Source organism: Mus caroli, unplaced genomic scaffold (genome assembly GCF_978045245.1).
Source record: "Mus caroli unplaced genomic scaffold, Mus_caroli_1 scaffold_9, whole genome shotgun sequence".
Taxonomy (NCBI): Eukaryota; Metazoa; Chordata; class Mammalia; order Rodentia; family Muridae; genus Mus; species Mus caroli.
This window is the reverse complement of record NW_028227264.1, coordinates 48890721-48913146: the sequence shown is the minus strand read 5'-3', so window position 1 is coordinate 48913146 and position 22426 is coordinate 48890721. Positions and strand designations below refer to the sequence as shown.

The window sequence follows — 22426 nt, the reverse complement described above, 5'->3', positions numbered from 1 at the left end:
ATTTCTCCAGATATAGTTATGACCCTTAATATTTACACCTTTTTTTTTCTTCTTTCCTAAATTATATTAGTAAGGATTTTCAGAGAAACAGAAGAGGTGCTAGATCATCCTGGGAAATGCCATATTGCAAAGAATCTTTCCTACCTTAAGTGGCATATAGTAATTATATCTATGTATAGGATAATATTCTAATGTACATACATGTGAATAATTAAATTATAATATTTAACATTCTGTTGCAGATTATGAATATTTTCTCCTAATTCTTTATTAAATACAGTGGTGCAACATTAATCATACTATTGTGCTTAGAACATTAAGACTTACTTCTACCTAGCAGTACTGTGTACCAAGTAGCCAGCCTTCTGTGTCCACTTTTCCCTACCATTCCTAGCTTCCAGAAATCACCATTCTCAGAAGCTAATGACACTGTATCACACAGTATATTTTTGCTCCATCTTTTCTTATTGATGCCCTTTATCAGTTTCTTTGTCTTCCTAGTTTACTAAGAATGTGTATCAAAAATAGCTGTTAAATATTCATAAAATGCTATATATTGAATACTTATTAATATATAAAGCTGTTACTTTATCAGAAATCTTACTATTTCTCCAGTTAATCCAAAATTGTTTTATATACTCACATGAACTTACACTTTCTTCCAATCACATATCTACATCTTCGATATTTTCTCAGTCATTTAATATTATATTCAATGAAATCTTCCTTTTTACTATTAATGCATACCAGAATTTGGAAATTCCCATTTATGCACATATCAAATATAAGACTATTTTAATGGGTATATCAAATATAAGACCTAAGACCATTACCTAATCATGGCTGGCCCATAATCAAGGCTTTTCAAATAACCCAGAAATGTCTTGGTAATCTGTTTTTTGATTTAAGAGTTAAGCAGGCATTATAGATTACATGATTACATGCTCTTACCCTCCTGTCTTCTGCAACAATACTCTCACATGATCTTAAGTGAAACTATATGACAATTCCTAGGGATAACTATTAAGGCATATAGATTTCTTTCTTTTTTAATTACAAGATTAATTTTTTCACTAGCCAAATATCCAAATTCTATATTTCTCCCTTGTCCACTAATTTGTTTTTGTCATCTTAGTTCTCTGAATCTGTCAGAACTCTGTTCCTTTTCCTCTTTTCTACCCAGGCTCCAATTTGGAAATGGACAGTGACTGCTAGAGAAATAAACCATAATCATAATGGATCCATCCAAAGACACTTCAGAAGTCAATCCAAAAGCCAATAGCATTCTTTTCTGAGTTTGTTTGTGCTTCCAGATCCTTGGTCTTGTACTTTTTTTATTTATAATTTTCTCAATAGATGTTTGTCCAAAAGTACTTTACTGGCCATTTTATGATTCGTATAAAACTCTTTCACCTGTTTTAAAATCCACAATTTCAAAACAGCGAATTTTTTATAAATTCTCCCAGTAGCCAACCGGATATATCGTTATCATAAGAACAAGGCTTTATAGTCTAAGTATGTATTTTTCTGGTCCCTTTTAAATTTTTCTAGTTCCTTTTCTAAGTCATCTCCTTATAAACTGTTCCCACCCCAGGACTTGATTCCTTGATTTTAATACTAAAATCTTATTTACTTAATAATATACAATCATAATGGATCCATCCAAAGACACTTCAGAAGTCACTGCTGCCTAACCTGCCTTCTGATCAGTATTTTTGTTTTAAAAGGAAGCATAAGTACATATGTAAGTGTATACATGTTTACATGTGTGTCAGCATGCTGCATGGTGGTACACATGTGGGAATCTGGGCATGTTCCTCAACTAATCTCTATAGCTGATTAACACTTTTCTTAATTTTACTAAAAGTAAGATGCACACAAATATCAAAACCCAAAGAATGCCATGGTTATAAATTTAGAAAGGCAAGCTCACTAAGTCATGACTGATACTGTCCTCTTAAAGTCATATGCTTTATTCTGCCCTGGGGAAGATCGCACTTAGAGACAACTGGTGAAGTACAGATTCTTTGGGCACATCTGCATGCCATTCTTGACTCCTACAGTCTAGTTTCTATCTCTACTATACAAATCCTATTTGCCGCCTGAACTTTTTGTTTATTTGACTTGTGAACAGTGATAACTGGGCAAATAGTCCAAACATATTTTATTTTTTCAATGTAATAAAAAATTTCCTTGTGGTACTTAGTAAACCCAAATTTTCATTTGTGCTTTCAGTAAGTATTCTGAAGTATTATTATAAAGGAACTAAAAAAAATAGAATCAATATTTTATGAATGAAGATAATAAAGGCAGGAGACTAAATCAAGTCATTTTCTATGTTTACTATTTTTTTTTCAATATTCTTAAAATCCAGTGTGGCTTTGTTAAATGCTATCATAAATGTCCTCACACTGTCCTCTCTCCTCGCAGCCTCACACAAACCCAGTTTGGCTGCGCTGAGTTATGTCCACCATTCACTTGTACACTAGCTGGCCTCCTGCTGAGAAACTCAACTCTCAATGTTCCTTGGCATTATTAATTGTATATAGTTGGTTATTTACTTCTACCCCTGCCACACTATCCTAAATTCATTAACAGATAAGAGCATCTTATATACTTGTAAATATTTACCAGGAAACTGTAGCCTTTTATCATATACTATTAATACATAGCTTACAAGGAAGGAACCTCTTATAGAACCATTTTGTTTTTTCTTTTAAAGACTATACCGATTTGTTTTGCAGCTTGTAGTATGTCTTTTAAGTCTTCATTTATATTTTGCATTTTATTCTTCTCTAGCTTTTCATTCAAAAATTTCACTATCTTCTTCCATGTAAGGCCAAAATCTAAAACTTGTTCGTGAAGTTTAGATCGCTTCAACTGAAAAAGAAAGCATAATATAGAAAAATTCTTGTTATTTAAAGTTTTTCTCCAATCCATCACATATAATTTGTATTACAAAATCAATTTTGCACTACCCAGAATTTAAAGTTGTCTACTCAGTCACTAATTATTCTCAAAAGGAACTTAATTTAAATGTGACTTTATAGGAAGAAAAAAAGTTTTAAAATAAACAATGTTTTAATTATAAAATATTGATATAACAAAATATTCAACATTCCAAATCTAACATATAAACAACCCTTACATTCTCTTCCTTTTTCTAACTGCTTTTTTTTAACACAATTTATAATGTTCATAAAAATACATTTTGACAAAAGACATTTAAAGATTACTAATGCCCCTGATTAATCAGTTAGACGCATTTAAATAATACTATTTTCAGAATATGACCCTGGAACTAAAGGTCAGACACAGACTCTTTTCTATATACACTCTTTTCTTGAAACAATAAATATTTTCCTTCTCAAGAATTGACTACTGGACGGAAGAGATAGCTCAGCAGTTAAGAGCACTGACTGCTTTTCCAGAAGATCCTGAGTTCAATTCCCATCAATCACATGGTGGCTCAAAACCATCTGTAACAGGATCTGATGCCCTCTTCTGGTGTGTCTGAAGAAAGTGAATGAATTCACATGCATAAAATGAATAAAATGAAAATTTCATGTCAGATCCCTGGCTTTGATCCATAGATAAAAGTCATGAAACAATCTAACAAAATGAAGTGGTGAGTCAGACATGGAACTGAAATGTTACTCTTGCTTATACTGACAATGCTCAGTATTCATTACTTTCCTGCTTCAGTTTTCTAATTTAAAATGAGGTCAGGCAATCGGGGTTGAGAAAAGAAAAGAAAAAGGTCCATCTGAGATAGACTGGCCAAACTTACACAGACACAATCATTCATTTACTTTCATCCCTACTTTGGTATATGGTGGACATTTCCTGTGATTAAAAAGTCGCATTATAATAAAGCTTATTATGCATGCCATTTTCCTTCTTCATGAGGCAAAGTGTATTTAAAAGTCTACAATAAAAACTGAAATGACATTGGGGCAAAGGACATTTAATTTTTATCCTTTTAAATTGTAAAATATTCCATAGTATCATTGGTTCAGAATTTGCAAGGCCCCAGGAAGATAAAAACAGAAAACAGAATATAAGATATTAATATTAATTATGCTATAAACTATAATCTTACATTTATTATTGAGACATATAGGTCTGATACAATTCTCCATCGTTAGAAGGAAATCTACCAAAAGACTGGTTGATAATCTTTGCTTTCTGAGTCAATCTCTAGGTGAGATTACACTGTATAAAGACTGTTTCTATGTAGTTTTAGTCCACCAGTAAATCATGTTTTCACTCTACCATACAGTCAACAACTAAAAGGAACTGCTTTAAATTTTTCTTAAAAAAAAAAAAAAAAAAAAAAAAGAGGTCAGTTTCTTCATACACTGCCTATCTTCCCACATATAACATATACATTATGAACCTATAAACCTTGACCATGCTGCCAAACAGTTAACTTTTCCTACTAGAAGCCAATATATCATTTATACTCAATGTAATGATACACTGTGTGTGTATATGTGCATGCATATGACTACAACTTTTGCTCATTTACCTTTTGAAACAGTATGTATATTGTAATCATATTCAGAAAGAAATACAGGTACTTACAGATTAAAATAACTAAACTCCTTTCATTTGAAAAATAACCAAAATCTATATATTATGAGCTAAACCACGTCTCCTCAATTATCACATTGAAATCCTAACCTCTGCTACCTCAGAAAGTCATTAAGGATCCCATCTGATTGGGCTCATAAAAACAACAACAACAACAACTACAAACAAACAAACAAACACACACGGACGGACGCTCAAGGGTAGCAGGGATAGCCTTACACAGAGGAATGTCCCTGGAAGAATACAGTGGGAAGGATGCTAGTTACAGCAGCAGAGAGAAGATTCCAGAGAAATCAACTTTGCCTTGATCCTGAACTTTTAAGTTCCAGTTTTAGGGAACATAAAATTTTTGTTGTCAAGGCCAGCTAGCCGACGGTATTTTGTGTTATTCTATACAAATTAAAGTCATAGGTTAAGGACTAGTCTCAAGAGTTTCACTTGTAAATATTTAATGTACAATTTTCAATAAACCTTGGTATAAAATACTCTTACTGTTTATAGTATTACATTTTTCTATATGATATATCTTATAAAACTTTCTTATATAAGCCAATTTATACAAGAAATTCATTGTAAAACCAAACACCCTAATTTGTTGCTCAGAAATCAAAGTCATTGAATCAATTTAAAGAAGTGACTGGCATTCTTTCCATTAAGCTCAAAGTGCTAACTAAACATACTGTGCAAGTAGAAACTAACTATATTTAAAGTGAACATAACTTGACACTATGTTAGTATAAAACTGAGTCATGTAAGGAAATTAGTCCACATCATAGTCATTATCAGTCAGTCAAGCTACAGTTACAAGAATCTAGAATTCTTTGATTAGCAGTATGTATTTCTGAAGATGCGACTATAAAAAGGCCTTACAATTGACTTCTTTAAGCCATAAATGTACTATTATCAATTATATGAACAAGTCAACTATAGGACTAACTACAGAGCTAGAAAATAATATTTATACGTCTAATGTTAAGGTAAACACAGTGTTCTATTCATATATGAAGAATTTAACAGGAAACTTAAAATGTGCCCAGCTGACTCAAAATAAATGTGAACTAATTCACATAATTAGCTGTGGCAGAGGCCTAAAGAACAGAAAGCATGAAGGCCTATACTGGATTATTCCCTTGGATAATAGTCACAGGTACTTAACATGTCCAGTCTTGTGAAAATATCAATATACTCAATCTCCTTCTCAAGACAGAAGAAACAAGATAAAACTTCTACTTTAAAAATATACAACTAAAAAGACGAAATGTCAAATATTCACCCATACCCTTTGTTTTTAATAGTTTTCACCTAAAAACATTTACCTTCAAGTCAGCTACTTCTTCATTGTAATTATCTTGCTTGGTGACATTTGAAAAGGAGCGCAAGGCTCCTGTGAGCCGAGGTAGAGCCATTTATAACTCAGTCAGTGATCCATAGAAATAAGAAACTCGAAACTGAAACAAAGCACAATGAAATTTATCTGTTTAGAAATGACACAGGTAATCAAACTCAACGGACTGATCTACACAAGAAAAACAGGCTCCAAGAGCACTTGCTACAAATGTTAGTTTCTTAAGTATTGAATAAAATCTCCCAGCAAATAAGAAGCAAAAGTGCTAGGAACTGTAGAAAATATATCACATCAGACAAAACAGACTTTAAAGCAAATGATCAAAGGGACATAAAACAAATAAAAGATTCTAAACTGTAATAAAAGCAAGCTAATATATAAAAGTTCTTAGTTCATATGCATGTTTTAAAAAACACAATAACCCCGGGCGTGGTGGCGCACGCCTTTAATCCCAGCACTCGGGAGGCAGAGGCAGGAGGATTTCTGAGTTCGAGGCCAGCCTGGTCTACAAAGTGAGTGCCAGGACAGCCAGGGCTACACAGAGAAGAAACCCTGTCTCGAAAAACCAAAAAAAAAAAAAAAAAAAAAAAACACAATAACAACTAAAAACTAAAAATGAACTAAAACAGACCTCCAGAAAGAAGTGGCAAATCTAGCATCAAAGTGCAGGTCAAAGACATCACCTACAAGATTCACAAGACAGTGCTACCTTGTCAAAAAATTCAATGTACATTTGAAAGTCTTAATTTTTTTAATTACATTGTGCATGCGAGCATGAATGCATATGTGTACATTGTGTGTGTGTGCGCGCGCATGTTGGTGTTTACAGGCATAAACCTGCCATGGCACATGGAACAAGATCAGAGGGCAACTTGTGGGAGGCAGTTTTCTTCTTTTCTCTTACGAATCCTGGGAGCTGAACTCAGATCACCAGGCTTGGCAGCCTTTACCTGCTGGGTCAGCCATCTCACTGGTCATAAAGCAGTTTAAGGTGGTATGTGTAATACAACATAAAATAAGTCTCAACAAATTTCAACTAGGATTATATAAACAAGGAATTAATAAACATTTTGTGAAAAAAATAGTAACAAATACTTATGAGTCACATTCAGTCTTTATAAATATTTTAACAACACTTTAGAGGTATTAAATCTACTCTGGAGCTCAATGTAACCACTAGTTTGTTGAACTCTGATAGAAGTCATTCAAAATATAACTAAATTACAAGTCAGAGACAAAATGCAAAGTATTAAAAACATACAAGACTGCATAAAGATGAATGAGAAACTGCTAAAAATAGCTAAAGGAATGAACTGTACCTCACAAAAGAGAATTTCAATAGGGAAAGTTAAAATGACTCATTTTGTCAGTGAACTTCCTAACTAGAGGACTTCAAGGTTCAGCTACCCAATGGGAATATAAACAAGCAAGCACTTGTTAGATTACCATGGGTGGAAAATCAGGTCCTTGAGCACCTGTAGGACTGTGCTATAGAACAAAGCTTGGACAGAGGCACCTGGATAGCAATAGATGCAAAAACAGTTTACTAAGAATGAATACATTTGCAAAGGAGGAAGCAGATCAAACCGAAGAGAAAGATCAGAAACTCAAAGGCAGGCCTACAACAGATAGTAGGGAGGAGTGCCTGTTGCTAAGGCACAGGACCTGAGCTGGATCCCTGGAACTCACCCACATGGTGGGAAGAACCAACTGCCCCTAGCTATCCTCTCACCTCCACATATATGGCAAACACATGCATACACGCACATAATAAAATGTAAAAAGATCTTTTAAGATGTTACATTTCTCAGACTTTTCTCCTGTTCTATCAGTTATATACCAGCCTAGGCTGAGTGTTACAGCATTTCTGTCAAATATTTTCTTTCATATGTTAATCTCAGTCTTTTATGTTGAGGTTCTGCATCCCAATCTTCTGTCTAAAGAGAATTCTGAGGGAAACATTTGTATGTTTCAAAGTCTGAGTAACATAGTTTTGAAACATTTGAAAAGGAAAAATAAATAAATCAAGAATTAGTCAACAACATAGATATTTTCAAACTTTATTGTGCATTAGTCACCTAAAGGATTTGTTTATTTATTTATTTTCATTATTATTTTTATATCCATGGATGTTTTCCATGCATGCCTGTGAACCACATGCTTATCTATATAGGCCAGAAGAGGACATGGAAGAGGAAGAGGACAGTACTGAAGTTCCTGTGATTGTAAGCCATTGTATAGATAGGTGCTGGAAATCAAACCCAGTCCTGAGGGTTCTATGAAATATAAACTACTGAGTCCCACAGTCTCCTTCTTATTCCCAGTTATCTGAATGGTCAGATGACAGGGCCCTGAGATATTATTTCCACCACATACACAAATGATGAAGCAACCCCCACCCCATACTTTAAAAATGACAGTCTTAAGACACAGTGCCCTGTACTCTTAAATCAATATCCAATGTGTGCTCATGTCTAAACTGACCTCCTACCACCAAAATTCCATCTAGTAATAAATCAAGGGCCTCCATTTAGATTCAAATTGTCTCCTACTAGCCTTTCTCAACTGGATTCCCTAAGAAGGTTAAATTGTACCAAAAGAATCTTGAACATTTTTCCCTCACGTCTACCAAGGACTGACTATACATAGGAACAGAAGGAAAGCAAGGCATACAAAGAATGCCTTCAGGAACCAAAGCTGAACCCAAAACCAAGTGAATGCTGAATGCCAGAAGCTGGCTGCATTCTTTTCCAGATAACAAAAGCCAGAACTCTTCCAAGAAGGCTCTGACATTAAACTGAACATATTCTGAGGCAGAACCTGCTCTTTACCTCATCACTAAGTGCTTTCAAAATCTAAGTATCAAAATAATAAATACATAATGTGTACAGTATGCTGCCTCACTGTGGTCTTATAGACAAATGGTGTACTCGGGACCCACAACTTCCAAGATTTTGACCAATTTAACAGTAATAATCTGAAATCACCTGTCCATTCTTTTAAAGTACTGGAAATTTTCATGGACTTTTATACTAATTTACAAATCTAGTAAAGTCTTACAAAACAAGACGATATGCTAAACCTTCTTTGAAATGTAAAAATGTCTCAGTGGTTGATAACACTCGCTGCTCTTGCAGAGGACCCAGGTTTGGTTTTCAGAAAGCACAGGGCAGCCAGCATTTCCAAGTATCTGATGCCCTCTAATGGCTTCTGTGGGCACCAGACACACAAGGGGTACAAATACATATATACGTGCAGGCACTCACACATACACATATATTTTTCATGAGACCTGTTCTAAACTATACTGACAGGAAACTTCAAACAGGAACCTGTTGATTCCTTAAGTCTTTCTTTAATCATTACTTTCATCTATGGATTTAATGTTTAACATCTATGCCTTCAAAAAATAAACAAGGCCATAACAGCCATTAAACACAAACCAACTTTTTCACCTGGAGTTCATCTGAAGAAACATATCTGCACAAGATGCACTGACAGTGTGCTGTAGCAACATTTCAAGGGTAATTTTCATTATTCGTAATTTCTATCTTCCAAACTGACAACAGTTCCTAGGACTCTCTTAAGCAAGAAGCAATTGTTCTGAAAGTTTCCAATTAAGTAAGGATACACACTTGATATGTGGAGAATTAAGAAAGCACAGGAACACATCATTAACTACTACCTGCACATATCTCACACAATACAAAATTTATGCTTATGTATTTTACAAACATAAAAATAGAGATTGTGTTATTTACTGAGAAACCCTGTTTCTAGTTGAGGTGTGGCTCAGCCTTTAGCATACATAACACCTTCAATCACTCCGGCTGGAAAACACACAGTCCTGTAGTACAAACCTTTAATACTAAACGATGAACATCAAGTTAGTTTGTAGAAGGAAGCAGCCATGTTTGGAAGTGATGTCTAATTGAAGGGCAACAAAGCAATGAATCAGAGAACGATTTGACAGAAAATGATATGACCAATTATCATGAGAAGAAAAATGGAAAGCTATAAAGCGGTGCAGTGTGGAGAGAAAAGAGGAAGCAGTTTTACCACAAGAGTTTTAGAGAGAAGTTGAAAAAAAAACCCAAAAAACAAAAAACAAAAACAAACTAAACACAGGTGAAGACAGGATGAGCCAGAGAATAAGGAGCCAAAAGATCAGAACATACTGCCAACATTAGTATAAGACCAAGCAGCACAATTCAGTTAGAAACTGAGAGAACTAGACTGCAGTCAAACTACTGCAGAGGAGTTTGAGCCAGAACAGCTGAGTTGAACCAGCCAGCCAGTATTCAGAAAGAACTAAAAAGAGTGAGCTTATGCAGCAGTAAGTCTCAGGGGCTGAAAACATTCTAGGCCTAGATCAGATTGTACAGAGGATAGAAGCTTCCAAGACTAGGTCTAGGTGAGCAGACTCAAGCCAGGGAGACAATTACATCAAGTGAACTAAAGATATCTTCACATGTTTATAAACTGAATCTCTAGGGATGTTCTAGGAACAGGTTTAGATGCTTGGGATTAAAGGAAGTTTGAAGCATCTCTCCATTCCTAGTAGGAGCTTTACAAATTAGAAAGCATTTTCTCCAAATACAAAAATTATTCATAAAAGGTTGTTCCATCCTTAATCATTAATTATTCACTATTGCTAAATGGATAATGGTGGATATTCTTCCCACCCCCTTCCCCCCATCCCGTTTTTTTTTTTTTTTTTTTTTTTGGAGACAGGGTTTCTCTGTGTAGTCCTGGCTGTCCTGGAACTCACTGTGTAGACCAGGCTGGCCTTGAACTCAGAAATCCGATTGCCTCTGCCTCTCAAGTGCTGGGATTAAAGGCGTGCACCACCTCTACCCGACCAATCACATACTTGGTGGCAGCTGATGAAATCTGTGTCTGTGTCTCAAATATAGATAAATGAGGAGCTAGCAAAGTGACTCTGGTTGCAGAAGACTCAAGATTAAGCTTCTAACACTCAAAACAAGTAGTTCACAAATGCCTGCAACTCCAGCTCCTAGGGATTGAATGCTCTCGTCTGTCCTCCTCAGGGACCTGATGCACATGGTATATACAAATTCATACAGGCAGAAAGACACGCAATTAAATAAATAAATGTACTACTATTACAGCACATTAAGTGCATGCTTTACTTAATATGCCTAAGAGGATGAAGTACATAACCATTATTTAGCATCCTGGCCCAAGTTGATTGTCTCAGCATTTATAATTACAATAATCTTATTACAAGGTGCTTCTATGTTAAGTCAGTAAGAATCATGTCCTGTTACTTTTGTGCCTTGTTCTGAGCTGTAATGTCATTTCTCACCACATTCAATCCAATTCGTTTTCAAAACTGAAAGATGTTTGAAAGTACCAAGCCCCTACATTTTAAATCTTGCTTAAAATTTTAACTCTTGAGCCATTTTTCTTAGCAATAAATTAAAATTAAGCCAATTGGAAGCAAAACCAGATTTTGTCATTCATGCATGAATAATGCTTTAAAAATACTGAAAAAAAACCCCACCATACTTCAAAAGGCATTATATATTTAAATGTACTGCTTATGAAAACATCATACTCAATGTCTGGTAACTTGTTGGTTCTAAACATACTATTTGAAAAGTCTCAAGTATGTAAGAGACTATGTCTCAATATAAGGTAATAATCCATAAGACATCTCCATTTTTAAAAAGTACCAACTTACTAAAAATGCAAATGGGGCTGGGAGGTGTGGCACATGACTTCCATCCTGGCACTTAGGAGGCAGAGGCAGGAAGATATGAGTTTGAAGCCAGTCTGATCTACAGAGCAAGTTCGAAACCCTGTGTCGAAAAAACAGAGGCACGCGCGCACGCACGCACACACAGAGAGAGAGAGAGAGAGAGAGAGAGAGAGAGAGAGAGAGAGAGAGAGAGAGAAACAGAGACAGGCAGAGAGACAGACAGACATGGGCGGGCGAGGAAAGCAAAATAAAAACAGAACTCCTGTGAGGTAGCATGATAAAGAAGTATCAGAAGATGGTAATCTTGTCAAGGAAAACAGCAACGAATCCTCATGGAAATCTGAAAGAGCAAGCATCACCAAACATTTGCTGCTCTAATTTTTAATCAAGCACCACTCTTTAAAGTATTTTTTGTCTTACCTGTTTTATACTGTTAGTTTGATTTTTACTTTTGATTGTTTTTTTTTTTTAGAGTAAGAATATGAAGTTGGGTGAGTAGAGAGTTGTGGAGGATCTGGAAGGAACTGAGGAGAGAGAATATATAAACAAACTACATAGTATGAAAGAAATGTAATTAAAAATGCACCTGGGCCTTAGAATATACATCACTGGTACAGTGCAGCCAAACATAAGCAAAGTTCTAAATTCAAGTCCATGTAACATGATAACGATATACCTGGTGATTGTTTTATCCATTCACGAACCCATTTAAAAAATGTATTTAAATCCTGAGACTAAAGAGCCTGATAAAGAACTACTGTAATGGAGCATTCTCTCTTCAGTAGTATTTTCTTCGTTTGATCATGTGCAAGGTCTGACACAAAGTAGAGTGAGCCCCCCCAGTTTCAGACCTCTGCTGACCCCACAAAGCTCTCTAGCTGCTTTTCTGCAAACCCAACTACAGGAATATCAATTAGACTTCTAGCATGCTTTTAATGCTATTACTCTACACTAAGAACTACTGAGGCAGCAACTATTCTCAACCTTGCCAAGGACAGGGTCAGTTCTCAGTCTGCTTCACCTCGTAGCATGGACACTAGTATCCTTTAGGTTTTCCCTGTTGCTCCGGTTCTCACACTCCTTTACACACACTCACTGCTCAGACTTCAGACTCTACTCACTTCCCACCTACTCCCATCCAGTCCTGAAGGGGTGACTAGTTTTCAAATGTTAATTTCAAATTGGTATATCCAACCAGTACTTATCTCGTGCTCCATTTTCACAACTCACTCCCTTTCCACATCAAGCAGATGTCTAACTTAAGATGTTAAATTCTGTCACTAATAGTCACCTCCTGTGGTCATTAATAAACCTCAAATCTATTCTGCCTTTTTCTCAAACTAAAACTCCTGAACCAGATTATTTTCCCAATTCTATCTTTAAAATATACCCTGAATCTAACCACTTTTCACAATTATCACCTATTCCCTAGATTACCAGTGTCCTTTGTACTGTACCTAGATCTATTCTGTTGTAGCTAGAAATATTCTGTGTCTGTCTCTTGTCCCTAGACACAAATAGGTCTTGTCCCTAGACCAACAGCCCTGTGGAGTCACAGAAATGTCTCCTGGTACTCATAACATGCCTCCCTGATCATATCTGGGCTTATGCTAATGTGATGACTTAGATAGTCCCAAATGAACACGTGATTAGTCGGCTGCATTTTCCACCAACGCATCCATTAATCCCTTGAAACAGTAAATTGAAAGGCTGCAGATGAGTCCTTATAAAAGTTTTGGGGCTGGAGAGAGAGCTTGTGGTTAAGAGCACTTACTGATTCCCACTATACTTGACAGGTAGCTCACAAACAACTGTAACTCCAGCTCCAAAGGATTCAACAGCTCTGGATATACATTACTCTCATGCACACCCACACACATGTAGCTACACATAATTAAAATAAAACTATTAAAAATATAAAGGTTTCAATGTGCTTCTGCGCTTGGCATCAGCATCTACCTGATGATACAGGTAGCCTACATAATGACAGTGCTCCTTTCTTATAAAAACTTTACAAACAGAAATGTTAAATAGCAATAAGTCATACCTAAGTCCTAGTGTATGACAAGCATGATCTTCCTCCTTTCACAGCTGTAAGCCTGAATTTTCTAGAAATCTTTCAAGTAAGTCTTTACATTTACAGTAAAAGATATGCCACCTTGAAACCTACTCAGTGCACCACAGCAACTACCCCAAAAACTCTACAAACAAGTTTCATAGAAACCCTTTGAACAATTTAATTTCATAAGTTACCTAAATTGTACATAATGTATTTGCTAAGACATGTAAGTGGATACTTTTGTAAGAAGCCTACATCCACATTTGAATGTATACCTTCCTTTCTCTGAGTGCCTACCTCTCTATTAACCACATGCTGAAATGTATGTGTGACATGACTGTTATTGTGGTAATTAGTTACCCTGACTAGATTTGAGGCTGGATCTACAGATACTGTAAACCCAGTCAAAATAGTAAGATTATCCAGGTGTAGAACTCAGGAGAGAGGTCTGGTTTTAGGAAAGACATGTGATTCACCAACAAAACTACAGGAATAGATTTTAAAATCATCTACAAATTAACATGTGTGAAGTAAGAAAAGACAGCACAAAAATGAAGAACAAACTTGCAAGGAATAAATAGGAGGAAAATATACATAAAGATTTACCATCAGGAGGCCATAGAGTCCAAGGGGCAAGGAGTAAAGTCTATCACCAAAACAAATGGAAGAGAGGTCTAAGAAAAAGGTTACAGCCAACTGTATAAAAATACTATAAAACCATGTGGTAAAATGCCCAATGAATTAAGCATTTCACCCATGTTCTTCCAAAGTTCATCTTTTAGTACTGTATGAGCACAGTATCTCTAAGAAAGGAGTTAAATTTGGACACTGTCAAACTATCTAGTGTAACTCACTTATCTTTTTGTAAGATAGAGGCCAAACTCACTCATTACAGAGATCTTGCCACAGGATGACCATTATTAAACCCTGGAGTATAGAAGTAGCATGTTTCTTGCTGTTCCACACTACCTTATGCAGCTTATTGGCCTGTGCAGAGAAACTAAAAAAAAAAAAAAATACTTACTGAATGATGCATTTCCAGAGTATTACTATGTCTGAAAATGATTATTAGATTATTCCTTAGAAAAACCAGTCCTAAAATATAGAGCAGTGGTTCTCAGTCTTCCTGATGCTGCAACCCTTTAATACAGTTCCTCATATTGTGACCCCCCAACCATAAAATTACTTTTATTGCTACTTCATAACTAATTTTTCTACCATTATGAATCATAATATAAATATGTGTTTTCTGATGATCTTAGGCAATCCCTGTGAAAGGTTTGTTTAATCTTCTTCTCCAAGGGGTTTCGACCCACATGTTGAGAATCACTGATACAGACAGATCTAATAATTTTGAAAAAGCTTTTGAACAACCCAGATGTCCCTCAACCAAAGAATGAATAAAGAAAATGTGGTACATCTACACAATAAAGTATGGTTCAGCTATTAAAAACAAGGACATCATGAGTTTTGCAGACAAATGCATAGAACTAGAAAATATCATGTTGAGTGAGGAACCATTCCAAAAGGACATACATGGTATATACTCACTGATAAGTAGATACTAGCCAAAAAGCTCAGAATACCCATGCTACAAGTCACAGACCACGTTAAGCTTAACAAGAAGAAAGGTCAAGGTGAGGATATTTCAATCGCACTAAAAGGACAAACAAAATAATCACAGGAGGCAAATGGAGGTTGGGACATGGGTGGATACAGGATGGGGAGGGGAAAGAAGTGACAGGATCAGATATGGGGTTAGGGGACAGAAATATGCAGTTGCAAGGGATGGAGAGTAGGGCAAACCTGTAGAAAGTCCCAAAGACCTGGGATGTTAAAGGTTCCCACTACCCAACGGCAATGACCTTAGCCAAAATGGAACCTGAAGACCAGGGACCCCATGGAAGTATGGATTCACCAACCTACCTTCAAACCTTTTGACCCAGTATTGTTCCTGTCAAAAAGTAATGCACGGACAAAAATAGGGCAGAGATTCAAGGAAAGGCCATCCAGCAACTGGCCCAACTTGAGATCTATCCCACGGGTAGCCACCAAACCCTGATAATATTACTGATGTCATGTTGTGCTTGCAGCATGGCTTTCCTCTGAGAGGTTCTACCAGCAGCTGGCTGAGGCAGATGCAGATATTTATAGCCAACCATTGGACCCCAATGGAAGAGGTAGGAAGGATTGAAGGAGATGAAGGGGATGGCAACTGTCTTAGTTAGGGTTTTGCTGCTATGAACAGACACCATGACCAAGGCAAGTCTTATAAAAAACAACATTTAATTGGGGCTGGCTTGCAGGTTTAGATGTTCAGTCCATTATCATCAAGGGGGGAGCATGGCAGCATCCAGCTGGTATGGTGCAGACAGAGTTGAGAGTTCTACATCTTCATCTGAAGGCTGCTAGTGAAAGACTGACTTCCAAGCAACTAGGGTGAGAGTGTTAAGACAATACCCACAGTGCAACACCTACTCCAACCAGGTCACACCTCCAAATGGTGCCACTCCCTGGTCCAAGAATATACAAACCATCACAGCAACTCTATAGGAAAGCCAACAGTATCAACTAACTAACCTGGATCCCTGGGTGCTCCCAGAGACTAAGCCACCAACCAAGCAAGGAGCAAATATGGGCTGGTCTATGTCCTCTGGCACTTATATAGCAGAGGGCTGCCTTGCCTGGCCTCAGTAGGAGAGGATGTTCCTAATCCTATAGAGACTTGATGCCCAAGGAAGGGAGATGGGGGGGCAGAGGGGATGAGGGGAAGCACCCTCTCAGAGGCAAAAAAGAGGGTGATGGGGTGAAGATCTCTTGTAGGAGGGACCAGGAAGGTGGGCAACATTTGGAATGTAAATAAATAAAAACAATTAAAAAGAAATAAAAAGCTTTTGGCCCTTTAAAAATATTCACAAACAGATCGGAGGGATGGCTCAGTGTTTAACAACTACCCAATTTCAGATCCTAGCACCCACTTCAGTCAGATCAGAGCTACTGGTAATTCCAGTGTCTTACCACTGTGAAGGGACATCAACCATGGCATCTCTTAAAAGAGAACATTTAAATGGGACTTGCTTAAAGTGTCAGAGGTTTAGTCTATTATCATCATGGCAGGGAGCATGGGGGTATACAAGCAGACATGGTGCTGGAGAAGGAGCTGAGAGTTCTACATCCAGATCTGCAGGCAGCAGGAAGAGAGCTAGACTCTGGGTCCAGATTGGGCTTTTGTAACCTCAAAGCCAACTCACATTGACATAATTCCTCCAACAAGGCTATACATACTCCAACAGAGCTACGCCTCCTAATCCTTCTCAAGTAATACCACTCCCTGATATCTAAGCATTCAAGTCTATGAGCCTATGGGGGACATTCTTACCCACTACACCCAGACCTAGGGGATTTAACACCCCCGCTCCCCTGGCTTTTGCAGGCATCCACACTTAAGTGCATACACATATAGACATAATTAAAAATCTTTGCAAAGAACGCTTAGTGAGCCTCCTTTCTGGTCCTGAAGGTACTATTCTACAGCAGGTCATTAAAAAAAAAATCAAACTGAAAAATATACACTGGAATTTCTCTTGTATGATGAATATCACCATGAAGCTAATTTCTTCTTGAAAACCATGAAGAAAAAAAAAATGGGAATGGGTGGGTAGGGAAGTGGGGGGGGAGGGTATGGGGGACTTTTGGGATAGCATTGGAAATGTAATTGAGGAAAATACGTAATAAAAAAATATTAAAAAAAAAAGAAAACCATGAAGAAGTTTATAATTAAGTTTCTTAAATCAACACAAAAGATACATTTATTCCTATTTATGCATAAGAGAATTTAACACTTCTACACAGTTCCATTTGGCATGGCCAAAAACATAACTAGTCTTAACAGTAAGCATGAATTTCTTCTTTTGGAATAGAACTTAAGTTTTCTCTCATCAATTTCATAAGCCATGTTTTCTAACTACTGACAAGTGTTTGTCTTCTTACCCATTCATTTAACTTAAGATGACATACCAATCTCTAAAAAAGTCATATTTTAGCAGCTGATTCCCTAATTACCCAATAATCCTGAGATAGATTACATTCCTTCTTTTGAAGTTCAAGTTTGATAGAACACGTATTAGCAAATTAAGAAGTGTAAGTTATGGGTTTAAAGCAGAACTCCCCAATAGTGTGAACTAGGTGCATTAAGCATATTTCTGTAACCATCCAAAGAAACTGTTGCAGAAGTTTTACAATTTTATATGAAATCAGTACTAAAGCATATGCTTTCTGTTCTTTAAATATCAATATTCACGATTATCTAATTAAAACATACCATGAAAATGTTTAGTATCAACCATTAATTTCTTTATTACTAGAGTCCTTATTCTTATTACTAGTTTTATTTATGTGCTCTACCAAATTCCAGCCTAATGACCAAGCCAGTACAAACATTTGACAATAAACACAATTCCTTTTTTTTTTTTTTTTTTTTTTTTTGGTTCCCCCAGTACTTCACTGACTAGGGAGGTACTTTTTTTTTTTGGCAGTGGAATTTTCATTTAGTATTTTCTTTATTTTTATTAGATATTTTAATTTACATTTCAAATGCTATCCCGAAAGTTCCCTGTACCCTCCCCCCGCCCTGCTCCCCTATCCACCCACTCCAACCCCATTGGGGTACAGAGCTAAACAAGGAAATCTCAGCTGAGGAATATCGAAGAGCTGAGAAGCACCTGAAAAAATGTCCAACATCCTTAATCATCGGGAAATGCAAATCAAAACAACCCTAAGATTCCACCTCACACCAGTCAGAAAGACTAAGATCAAAAATTCAGGTGACAGCAGATGCTGGCGAGGATGTGGAGAAAGAGAAACACTCCTCCACTGCTGGTGGGATTGCAAGCTTGTACAACCACTCTGGAAGTCAGTCTGGCAGTTGCTCAGAAAATTGGACATAGTACTACCGGAGGATCCTGTAATACCTCTCCTGGGCATATATCCAGAAGATGTTCCAACCGGTAAGAAGGACACATGCTCCACTATGTTCATAGCAGCCTTATTTATAATAGCCAGAAGCTGGAAAGAACCCAGATGTCCCTCAACAGAGAGATGGATACAGAAAATGTGGTATATTTATACAATGGTGTACTACTCAGCTATTAAAAATAATGAATTTATGAAATTCTTAGGCAAATGGATGTATCTGGAGGATATCCTGTGTGAGATAACCCAATCACAAAAGAAGTCATTTGATATGCACTCACTGGATAATAGCCCAGAAACTTAGAATAAACACAATTCCTAATAGTTCTGTGGGAGAGTAAAAGTGAAGATAGGCCAAAATGTAGTAAAACCAGAAAGAAAATTTATACCAGAGAGGGAGTCCTATAATGGCACAAACATTCATTACATTCAAATTCAGTTCTATATATCATTGTGTCTCTCTATCTCCCTCTGTCTGCCTGCCCTGCCTGGCCCCCATGCTCTACCTCGTGATTGCTAGATACCTTTACAATTAGAGTTAGATTCTCACTTATCTCTCTCATTTCATTGGGTTTGGCTTGTCTTCCTTCACTTCTGTGAGTCATTCTCCAAAGAGAACTCTTACTAGTTCCACTTTCTAAGCCGCAAAATAAAAAAGAACCACAAAATATTTCTGATACTCCTTTCAAGATAATTAAAACTTGATTAAGTGTTGAGTTCAAGCTTTATATAGGGACTATTTGCTAGGTGTTGATCCAGGCAAAACAAAGAAATAAGTTACTACAATGCTTACTCACATAATAGGGCATGCTTTTCCATGGCTGCTAAACACACACATACATACATACATACACACACACACATATATGGGAATACTCAGATCTTATTCTCTACCTGTGGGTCACAACTCTTTGGAGGGTAACATATCAGCCTGCATATCAGATATTTATATAACAATTCATAACAGTAGCAAAATTATAATTATGAGGTAGCAACGTAATTTTATGATTGAGGGTCACCACATCATGAGGAGCTGTACTAAAGGGTTGCTGCATTAGGAAGGTTGAAAACCACTGGCTTAGAATGACCCTTAGTGAGGTCATATTATCTCAGAAAGAAAGAAAAACATGTCTTCTCTTATACTAAGCTACTAGCTTAGTGCCTCCCTTCTCCCTATCTCCCCTGAGTGTGTGTGTGTGTGTGTGTGTGTACAAATGTAAACATGTGTTCGGTGAACATGTAAAGAAGGAGAAGGTTTAATACTAGGTGATAAAGGAGAAATGAAATCAAGTAATAAACATTGAGTCTTGAAAGACATTGTAGAGCTTTTTTTTCCATTTTAATTGTTTTTTTTTTCATTTTTTTGTGGGGAATAAGTGAGTTAAAATGTATGTGCTAGTGAAAATGTAAAATCCAATGTAAAGCTCTACAGCTTCAGAATTCTCTAACTGTATAATACCTCCGTTGAGGTGGAGACTTCAGATATGGCTCATTGTTCCTCATTACGTTTATTTTCAAGTTCTTTGTAATGAAGTTTTGGGAGTACTTTATATTTTGGGTTTTCAGATTTGGAATGTTCAAATTGATTCTTTATTGTCTCCTCTGTAATTCTTCATTTATTTCTGGAGATGTTCATGAGCTAAAATTTTAACTGCACATATTCACTTTCTCAAAGTTGAAAACTGTTCTTATACAAACTATCCTCAAGAAAGATGTATTAGAGTAAAAAGTTTATTCTGTTATCATATAGGCTCTTTATAAAAATGTTTTGTATGTAGACTTTCTATATCCTATGCCAGACATGAGGTATCAATACAACCAATGTAAATACTAGAAAAAAATGAAAACGCTTCCAGCCAGAAATTTGTTTCCAATTATTAACTTAAACATCCCTCCTAAAAGGGTGCTTGCTAGTTAACTATACAAAATTCTGTGAGAACAGGGACTTTCTATGTCCTAGACCTCCCACAGTGCTAGGGAATGAATGAAGAGTGAATAAATGAATGAATTAATGAATGAACCAACTTTTTTAGAAAAAAGTATTCAACAAGGATCAAGAAAACTAAGTCTTGCAAAATTAATTCACTCATGTAAACAACACTAAGCTACACTTAACTGACATCTCTATGAATATTTTAATGCAAAACCAGTATTATAACTGTCGTGTCGTGAAAAACTAAATACAAAACATGAGCTAGAGCAAGTCAAGCCTAGACTCAGAAGCGGAATTTGAGAAAAATCAAACTCAGAAAACAAACGTTTCAGCTTATCAATCTGAAAAGAGGGTAGATATAGTTGACTGTTCTAATTTTTATCCAGGAACACAACAACAACAAAAACCACACCACAGGTAGCAATTAGACTGCACTTGTGATGCCACGCATATCAAACTCAGTAGACACTGAACTTGTTTCTTTTAAAGGTAAAGGAAATTACAGCATCCTACCAAGAACCACTTCATCTACCTCCTTAGCATAGACACTTCTTTATTTAAAAAAAAAAAAAAATCACATTCTAGAGTCCTCCGATTGTTAAATTCACCCACAGCCCTGAACTCCAGGACCCAAAGCACTCGCTTCTCTGTGTTGTGGGGGAAACCCAACCCAACAGATGTACGCGAAGAATGACGTTGCTAGGAATGTGTAATATAAATAAGGGGAGGGGGAGGAGAAAAACAGGTTAAGCCTAGAACAGAAAATTTTTCATCTTGTGGCCACTCTGTCCTTACACGTGGGCAATCGCGCTGGAGTTTTCACCCCAACCCCCACCTACAAACTTAGGTGAGCCGGGACGCCCAGCCGAGGGATGACAGCTCGGTCCACCCGTGTTCTTCCGGACTCTGAGACCCGCCCCGCCGCACACTCGAGCTCCGCCACCCGCGCCCTCCCTCTCCCTAGCTCACCTCAGCCCCGCCGCCACGCGCGCCTCCGGCCTCCTGGAGGTTTGCTTCCTCTTCTCACTCTGGCGGAGCGGAGCGGAGGGTTGCGCCCCGACCTCCTCCGCAGCACACGCGGGCCGGCGGGGGTCGCTCGCTGTCACGCCTTAGCGCGCGAGGGCTGCCCAGCTGGCACTGACCCACAAACCCACACACCCGCGCCGAGCGACGGAGGGGCGGGGCGGGCGCCGGCCACACGTCACCGGCCGCGACGCCAACGTCGCCACGTCAGCACCCGGCCGCCCTCGGCCCCGCCCATGCGGGGGGTGGCGTCGGATGGCGTCTACACTAGCAAGTTTCAGCTCAGTTTTAGTGGTCGGACTCTTGACTCCCTCCGGCCGACTCCCCAATCCCCGCTTGGCTCTGACAACTGCAGCGAGTATTTAATTCCTAAGGAAGGCAGAAACCAGTGAGTCACAGTCCCGTGGTTACTAGATGGTTCCGCCCACCTGCTCTAGGCTCAAGTTTCGTTTTCCCTGAGTTTCATTATTCTCCACTTTGTACTTCTGAAATTGTTTCTGACCTTCGAAACAAAACATCTGACGATAGCCTGGTGCGACTGGCAAATTAGAAAAGCTAACCTAAAAAAAAAGCTGCATTGTTGTTAAGTTTGAACTGATGAGCAAGGATACAGATGTGGTACGCATTGTACCCTTTCAGCCCATTCTTCCCGAGCCGGTTGTCCTAAAACTCACCAGAACCCTGTTTTATAGAAGCAGCATTGGTTGAATAATAAACATAACTTACCAAACCCACTGGAAGTTCTGTATACCAGACTGACTATGGTAAGAAGAC

At 37.4% G+C, this 22426-nt stretch overlaps 1 protein-coding gene across 1 annotated transcript in view; it reads right to left on the bottom strand.

Moving 5' to 3' along the window:
* Positions 1–21810, bottom strand: part of Ascc3 (activating signal cointegrator 1 complex subunit 3) — a 282052-nt gene extending 260242 nt beyond the window's left edge. The window contains exons 1-3 of the mRNA XM_021173819.2: positions 21599–21810; positions 5913–6044; positions 2730–2880 (exon numbers count right to left, since the gene is read on the bottom strand). Coding sequence (XP_021029478.1) covers positions 2730–2880; positions 5913–6002 — 241 coding nt within the window. The 5' untranslated portion in view covers positions 6003–6044; positions 21599–21810. The remainder of the gene's footprint in view (positions 1–2729; positions 2881–5912; positions 6045–21598) is intronic.
* Between the last annotated feature and the right edge of the window lie 616 nt (positions 21811–22426).